We start from the raw sequence: 8906 nt of genomic DNA, 5'->3' as shown, positions 1-8906 counted from the left end.
CCCTGGGTTCAGTAAGGCACAGGGCTCAGTAAAGTAGGTGACTTAGTAGTCAACTACTGAGGTAGAACAGCTATGGGTACACAAGCAAGAAGCTCAGTGAGGCTGGAATGGTTTTCCTTACAAGTCTGTGTACACCCTTGTGCTCATGGTTCTTCAGCCCATTACAAAGTAGCTGGCCAGTGGTAGAGTAACTGTCCTCCCATACAGGTGTTAAAAAAAAAGCTTACCCTGTTCTACACAAACAGTTCCTCCATAACGGTTTGGGGACAGAGTGTCAGAGGAGAGGGATGTGCTACTTGTGTCAAGTTATATCAAGATGCCTCTAAATCCATGCTTCTGTTGTCTTTCACTACACCTTAGGTCCTCTGCATCTTGAGCTCAATAACCACTTTACTTGGAATTGAAAAATACTGGCTTTGGCAGCCTCATGCTTATTTGTCTGTAGAGCACTGTCAAGGCTAGACCAGATCTCCGTAGCCTCTCTCATACAACGGGACTAAACTTAGTGATCTCAGTTATACTTTCAGCCACGGGACACCCACAGATGAGCCCTGGCATTCAGTCGCTTCTGATTGTCCACTCTTAATGGCAGAGAGTAGTGATCTGCCTGGAGGTCCTCCACACCACCACCAAAGACAGCTTTCACAGGAGGACATCAAAGCAGACAGCCTGGCTGAATGCCACAACTCTATGGTCATCAAGGCTCTGTCTAAGCCTGACCCCTGATATGAGATCTGAATAAAATGTAGTTCCAAGACTACTAAGTTATGTGTCCTCTGTACTCCAGGACAGGAAAGCAATACTCACTGTCCAAAGTGGAGCAACATTCCGGCATTCCATCCACAGTGATATCCATTTCCTTCCAGCTTGCTGTCACTTTCCTGCTAGGAGACAAATATGGATCAGATAAACATCACACAGTAAGGGCCCCTTTACCAGCAGCTAGATTGAACCAGCATGCAGTGGGACTGTGTCCCCTGTGATGAGAGGGACAAAGGGACATAGGCAGGCTGCAAACCCAACAGCAGGGAGGGAAGAAGAGAGATGAGGAGATTCACCTCTGCCCCAGTGTGAAGAAACATCTCCCTTGGACCTGACCTAGAAGGGGAGACAGATGAATGAGTATTTCTGTAGTATATCTATGAAGACTGCCCTATAGGGGCTTCTAATCCACTGGCACCTTTGGGTGGGGTTTTGGCACAAGGCTCCACTCTGAGAATGATGCTATGGAAGGCCAGCCCTGGGACATATCCCTTGTTAACTATGTGTTCCTGTGGTAGATGGCTTACCTCTTCCTGTGCTGGACTTCTTTGCTGGATAAGTGGACACACTGTCATCTGGACTTCTGCAGGGCTCCCACTTTGGCTGTCTCAGTCACACCAAGAAAATTCCTACCCAATGTCTGAACCTGCAAAGAGGCTTATCACTTCAAAAGATAATGGCATATGGAAGGCACAGTCTTAAGATCTTTGAAACATATAATATGTAGTCTTGACTCTCATATCCTCCTGGACCATCCGTTTTCAAGTGGCTCCTCTCCTCTTCCTCTTTCTTGGCCTTTGATGTTTCTTCCCTGAAACCTTCGATCCCCTCTAATTCTTTCCTCCTTTAGCCAACTCATTCTGGCTGCCTCTGCAACCTCTGCTACTCATGCTCTACTGTCCACCTTCAGCTAAACAATTTCCTGTTAATGGTGGTGGTGCTGTGGGACTGTTCCTTTGGAAACCAGATTTGCTAATTTGCATATCTATAATTATCCTGTGTTGGTTGCAATGCACATTAGAAAATATTTGGATTAAGAAACACAGAAGTGCATCCTGGGCACCCCATGTCACTGCATGTGTGTACCTGCACTGCTCTCCACTTCCAGTGGTGCCACTTCCTTCTCAGAAACGTGGCGTCTTGGTGAGGCTGGCAGGCAGCAGCACAGGAGTCTCACCCAGTTCCCAATCCTCTTCTTAACCCTTTTCCAGCCTTGAGATAGACTGCTGGCAGAAGGTGCAGTTATACCTTCAGGAGGGACAGCTTCAAAGTTGTTTTCGGACATTGCCTGAAGGGAAGACCTCTGGGTTCTATAGGTGGCAGTGGTGGTCACACCCTGAGGTGCCTCCCTGTGCTTCTTTACAGAGGGTTTCCTCTGAGTGTATGAGCAATTCTTTAGGGTGTTCATTTCCTGGGGTGTTTCCCAGGACAAATACTGTGCAGAAGAAATGCCCTCAGAGAATGGGCATCTTGAGGACAGTCTCTTGCAATTCAAGCTACCTACTGTCAAAGTGCTCATGAGGTGAGTAACCTCAGGAGAATACTTGGGGACTGGATGGGGAGGGTTATCCCCCTTCTGCTGGAAGCACAGGATAGTAGGCATGCTCAGGCTTCTGCTCCCCTTCTTCCATGATCTCTTCTCATCCTGCATCAGGTGTTCATCCAGCAAGGCAAAGGTGTGAAGGGAAGGCTCACTCAGTCTCCTCTGAGGAGGAAGGGAAGTGAGAGCATCTTCTGGTGACATGGCAACACAGGCCTGCATAGGCTTCACAGCATAGTTAGTATGGTCCTGGGCTGACTCGTGTTTTAAAATTAGGTACGTGGCCATGATGTTATTGAATTTTTTCTCACGTATACAATCACTAATATCCTTGGGATCGTAGCCCATGCCCCACATAGCCACCACAAGGCTGGGGTTTGGGATGGTACTGTATGTCTCTGAGGATAGTGGGAGTTTCCAAAATTCTTCTCTGTCCTTGAACCACTGGTGCTGCCTAATGTCACTTATCTTGGGTCTCTGCTCAGGCATCACAGTGAATAACTGCACAATGAGGTTTACAATGTTTGGAGAAAGTGTGGAAGGAATGTAGTACCGGGGATTCAACATCTCCTCCTTCATGTCTGAATAGGTCCTTGCTTTGAATGGGAAGCACGCTGTCACCATTGTATATAAAACCACTCCCATGCTCCAGATGTCCACCGCCTTTGCATCATATTCTGTGTCAGTGAATAGTTCTGGAGCACAATATTCAAGGGTGCCACACAATCCCTTGGACCTCTGCCCAGAGGTGACTCTGATGGCCAGGCCAAAGTCACACAGTTTGACACTTCCTTTGCCATCCAGCAGGATGTTATCTAGTTTGATGTCCCTGTGTGCAATGCCATTCTTATGGCAGTAGTGAACTGCACACACAATCTGAGTGAAGATGTGCTGGGCCTGCTCCTCCTGCAGACAGCCCACTTTCTCAATATGGCTCACCAGATCTCCCCGAGAAGCATGCTCCATCACCATATAGATGTGCTCTTCGGTGTTGATGATGTGGAACACCTTGATGATGTTTGGGTGGTCCAGCGTCTTCACAATGTCAATTTCAGTTCTGTTGTTGTGGTCATTATTCTCACCATTTTCCAGGATCTTGATGGCAACCTGCACCTCTGTGTGGAGGTGGCAGGCCAGCTTCACCTCAGCAAAGGTCCCTTTGCCAAGGGTCCTGAGTATGATGTAATGATCTGTAAGGTTCTCCTCTTGAGAGGTGCTGGCCTTCAGGTCCAGCTGCATTGATACCTCCTCTCTGGTCTTGCTATTATTTCTCTTGATGGTTTCCATGGCAACACCAACTGAACTAAATCAGATTAAAACAATGAGAAGTAGGTCTAGGGGAAGAGTTTATGGCTTTCAATTTCTACATGGAGAAGTGTCAGGGATGTGAAGCAACCCTACAATGAACTTCTGGGTCACAGAAAAATGAATAAACTAAACTCCCAAAAATTACCTTGTAAATATTCTGAAGATTAGAACTGAACCTAAGGAATTGAACAATGATGAATATGCCAAAGGCATAAAGGCTTGATTATTGAAAAGGAAGAACAGACACCTTACCAAAAGTGATCAAGTAGGAAAAAACACAGTGTAAATCTATAGCCAAACTGCATTGCTTTTACAGCAAAAAATGGCTAAAATCTAAAGAATCACTTGGAAGTATTTTTTTTTTTTTGGCAATCAACAAGTGCTTTTATTTTGATATGGAGATGATATACCTATTGTGTAAACATTTCTTGAAGGTAAAACGTGTCAATAAATCTATTCAAACTACACCATTTCATATGCAGTCTTGGGAATAAATTTTGCTTCCTTGTTCACTCCTGAGTTCTGAATAACTGAAACAATGGAAATCATTTAACCATAAACAGTTAAGATACTTTCTTTATGAAATTATAGACTACAAACAGTAACATAGAATCAATATTTCTGGAGAAAAAACAAAATCAGAGGGACTAGAAAAAATCAGGAATCATAATTTAGCAGATGCTGTCCTATGATGAGGGACAGGAATATAATTTTCAAAAAAAGAATTTCTGTTACCACATTTTAAAATAATCCTTTACCAGTCTATTCCATCAAATTTACATATTTTTTCTGTTCCCAAATGGTATATTTTACTCTGAGACAATTTGGTGAATATAATATTACATTTGTTAATACTATACTGAAAAGTAGTCTCTGAATAATGTGGAATATCATTCTTTATTAGTTATAGTTACTTGCTTTTCTCTAACTCAATTCATGAAACATTTTTTAGAAATCCATGATGCCAATCATATATTTTAAACCATATATACATTTACAACTTATCTTTAATTGAATTTTTAATATTTTAATAATTTCAAACATGATTAAGATCTGACAATGTTTCTATAAGGGCAAGTATAACAAGTAAGTTTCCTGATAACATGATAAGTATAAAGGCAATAGCTCAAAGATTTGTCTGTTCTCTGTGTAAAGGATATACCAATAATGTCAACACTTTGCTCACTTCAATTGCTCAAGTTTCCTAGTACTTTTATCTGTATTCTTTTAATAGTGAAGATAATTTTTGATTCTTCTCTCACATATTACAATCTGACCATAATTTTCCCTCTCTTACCTCCCCCAGACTCTCCTCCCCTCTTCTCCAGTTCTACTCTCCCTCCATCTCCCCTCAGAAAAGGGCAGGCTTCCCAGGGACATCAATCAAACATGGCATAATATACTATCATAGGCCAGGCACTTATTGTCACATCAAGGCTGGACAAGACAACCCAGTAAGAGTAAAAGGGTCCCATAAGTCGGCAAAAAAGTCATTGATCAACCCACTCCCACTGCTAGGAATCCCACAATAACATCAAAGTAGTCAGCCAAAACATAAATGCAGAGGACGTAGGTCAAACCCCTACAGGCTCCCTGATCTCCATGAGCCCGCATGAGTCCCAGTCAATTGATTCTGTGGGCTGTGTTCCCATGGTGTCCCTGACCCCTCTGGTTCCTCTAATCCTTCATTTGGAAGTATTTTTCAAAAACTACACTGGTATGAACTGCAAAACTGCAGCAAATGACCAAATTTCTAAACATATGTAAACTACCAAAACTGTAAAGAGATCATATAAAACACTAAGTAGATCAATAATGAGAAATATAGTCAAATATTCATTGAAAAAAGTCTCAAGAAAACAGCTTTTGTCCAGTGACATGATTGTGTTCCATCTTGATGCATAGCTGGAAAAGAGCCCCATGGAAACCCCCAAAGCTAACATCTCCTGCCAAGACTATTGCTTACACACAACCTTATTGTTATGCCCTATTGCTGAAGACAACACCCATGTATGTCAGCCAATGTGGAGAAGTTGAACTGGTGCATAACTAGAAACTTCACCTCTACTGAATGACATTCATGATACAGGAATGTACTCTGAATTCTACTGAAGGAGAAAGATAATCATCAATATCACTCAGCTACAAACCCTAGGACAAATGTCACCTATTTGCAAAATGGATTAATATAATAGTGGCACAAATACTATGGCAGTAACCAGCCACTTTTGGATTGGATTTAAGGCTGACTCCAGGAGATGGAAGGCATACCTGATACTGCTAAGATGACCAAGAAACTAAGTAGATAGACCATGGACCTAGGCAAAAACCAGATACTATTATTCTGCTAAAGGAACACAGTGATCATAGAACCTATATCCATTAACTGATGGAAGCAGATGCAGTGATCCACAGCCGCACACTGGGCTGTCCTCCTGGAGATCAGTTGAAGAGGGGGAAGAGGGGTTATATGAGAAAGGGGGTCAAAATCATGATGGGGAAAATCACAAGAACAGCTGACCAGAGCTGTGGAAGCTCATGGACTCTGGACTGACAGTTGGGAAACCTGCAGGGCGCAGAACTAGGCCCTCTGAATGTGAGTGACAGTTGTTTGGCTTAATCTGTTTTTGGGACGCCTGGCAGTGGGACCAGGACTTATCCCAGATGCATGAAGTGGCTTTTTGAAGCCCATTCCTTATGGTGGGATACCTTGCTCAGGTTTGATGTGGGGGAGGAGTTTGTTAGTCCTGCCTCAACTTGGCATGCTTTGCTGACTTCCCACGGGAGGCATTACCCCCTATGAGGAGGGGATGGTTGAGGCATGGGAGGAGGTGGAGGGATCTGGAGAAGGGGAGGGAGGGGGAACTGAGGTTGGTATGTAAAATGAAAAGAAAATTTAAATAAAAAAATTGACAGAACATATGAAAAGGATACAGGGCAAAAAGCCCATAGCTCCTAAAATTTAGTCTTTTTCCAGAAAACAGTTGCAAAAGAAGATGACTTTGTGACATGTGACATACCAGTCTCAAAAGGTAAATTTTGAGGGAACATAGACAGGCTAGTGAGGACTTGGACTAGGACAGTGGTCTCCATGGGATGGCCCACAGTGTCCTGGGAAGGAGCCTGGATGTCTCAGCCACCATAGACTCTTCAGACTAAAGAGTGATGCACAGAATCCAAGGTGGTTCCAAATCCAGACTTGGGCTCCTGATTAGCCACCGAGTGGGAACAAGATCTGGTGGTCTAATCCACACTCCAAAGTGGTTTTGACAAAGAGAACAGTGTGGGTCCCAAGAAAGCATAGTAGTCCCGGGAGACAGCTGCCAATCAAGCCGTACCTGGTGTTGCTTCAGTAGATCAGGAATTCTTTTCCAAATTCGCGGCTTAATGCACTGTCTGTGCACACTGCCTCTGCCACTGGTGTCCTTGTTGTGAAAGCTCTGCCTTCAACATCACAAGACTGGCACCAACTGTCTCTTAGCCACCCAACTCGTGCTGTGCATCCTGATCTGTGACCTGATTGGTGACAATGTACAGAAATGAGCCAATCAGATTGGGTAGCCAATCAGGACTCTCATTGGTCAGGATGAAGTCACGTGACTAGGGTCTGCCCTATAGTGGTTTGGTGCTCACCTGGCTTGCAGGTTGGGGTTCTGTGAGAGCAGGATTAGAGCAGACGTCTTTGCTTGTTCTGTGCCTTTTGTGCAGGGACATCCCAGCTAGTCCGCATCTCCCTACACCTCTTTCAGTTGTGAAAATAGACTTGGTTTCTGAAGGTCAGATTGGGGTTTGGTCTCTGTTTCTAGTCTGTCCTGAGTGAAAGGTTCATCGGTCAATATATGTGAACAATTGACTTGTAATCATGCCTAAATGGAGCATCAACAGGCTCTCAGGAATTCCTGTCTTCAAAGAACTAAGAGTCTGAAACAAAAATCCAGGCTCTCTGAAGAATGCGGTATCCATGTCTTGAGTTCGTGCAGAGCTTTTTCCCTAAGAGTTCCCTGTCCTCCTTAATGCCAGTGCTGAGGTCTATGTTAAAACTTTTACTTTGTAAAATTGAAAGTTTCATCATTAACTAACCATGGCTTATCATACCTTTTTTCTGGGTCTCAGTAGTCTAAAATTAAAACAATACAAAATATATCCAAACCAAACCATTATTTTCCTCACCGATTTCCACATTCCTTGCACTGCTTTTATGATGGTTCATTTTAATCCAGAAATTTCTATTTCTCAGTTGTAGCAACTTCCAAAAATTATTCCATTCGTGTGTTTTCTTGTACTTTGGGAAAACACTGTCAATCACTTTCGGAACTACTCCTTAAATTCCTGGATGCAGTTTTTACATTTCCTCATCATCCCTGCCCAACCTGAACTAGAATTTAAGGTCTGTTGTTCTAATGTGGTTTTTGAGAACTGTAGCATGAATCTTAGAAAGTTCTTATTAATAAAATCAAACCCGAGGCCAGTTATTGGGGTCAACGCTGGTAGATCAGAGAGACAGAACAAGCCACAGCTATCTCACCTTGCCAATTCCTCAGCTGGTCCTGTTTCCTCAGACTGGAAGCCTCTGAGTCCTCATCCAGAATGAATCTCAGCTGAACTGTGTTGCTCAAAACCTAAAAGCTTAACCAGCCAAATGCTTAACCAGCCAAATGATTAACCAGCCAAATGCCTATAGTTTCTGGTCCTCACGCCTTACATACCTTTGTGCTTTCTACCACCACTCCCTGAGATTAAAGGCTCGCTTTCTGGGATTAAAGGCATGAGTCACCATGCTTAGCTGTATCCTTGAACACATGGATTTCTTCCTCTGGAATGCTAGGATTAAAGGCGTGTGCTACCACTGCCTAAACTTTATGTTTAATATTGTGGCTGCTCTGTCTCTGACCCCAGATAAGTTTATTAGCATGCACAATATTTGGGGGAATACAATACCACAGAGAACCTCACACACGAAGATTGCATCTCAATCTCTCCTGACAACTCCCTTCCCCCTTGTGCCTCGGCTTATCTCATACACCTCTCCCAAAATTATGATCTCTTTAAAGAGCCACATGCATATATATGTGTGGTTTGTACATATATGTACACACATGTATATATAGCCTACTGAGTCCAATTAGCTTTGTTCATTTGTCCCTGTGTCCAGGGCAGACCACTGGGGGACTGAGCATCCTATGTGGGAGCTTGTCCCTGGAGGAGACTGACTCTTCCTCTCTCAATGGGTACTGACAACTTGTAACTCTTCTTCTAGTGGTGTCCATGTGGAATTCTCCCTGTCCACATTTGCATG

The 8906-nt window shown here is 43.5% G+C and overlaps 1 protein-coding gene across 1 annotated transcript in view; it reads right to left on the bottom strand.

Annotated features, from left to right (window-relative positions):
- Nucleotides 1-1831: 1831 nt before the first annotated feature.
- The window catches only part of LOC131926108 (sperm motility kinase X-like), a 354457-nt gene continuing 347382 nt past the window's right edge, over nt 1832-8906 (bottom strand). The window contains exon 2 of the mRNA XM_059281412.1: nt 1832-3605. Coding sequence (XP_059137395.1) covers nt 1832-3589 — 1758 coding nt within the window. The 5' untranslated portion in view covers nt 3590-3605. The remainder of the gene's footprint in view (nt 3606-8906) is intronic.

Source organism: Peromyscus eremicus, chromosome 16_21 (genome assembly GCF_949786415.1).
Source record: "Peromyscus eremicus chromosome 16_21, PerEre_H2_v1, whole genome shotgun sequence".
NCBI lineage: Eukaryota > Metazoa > Chordata > Mammalia > Rodentia > Cricetidae > Peromyscus > Peromyscus eremicus.
Note: the sequence above shows the minus strand (reverse complement) of the source record. Positions and strands in the feature narration are given on the sequence as shown.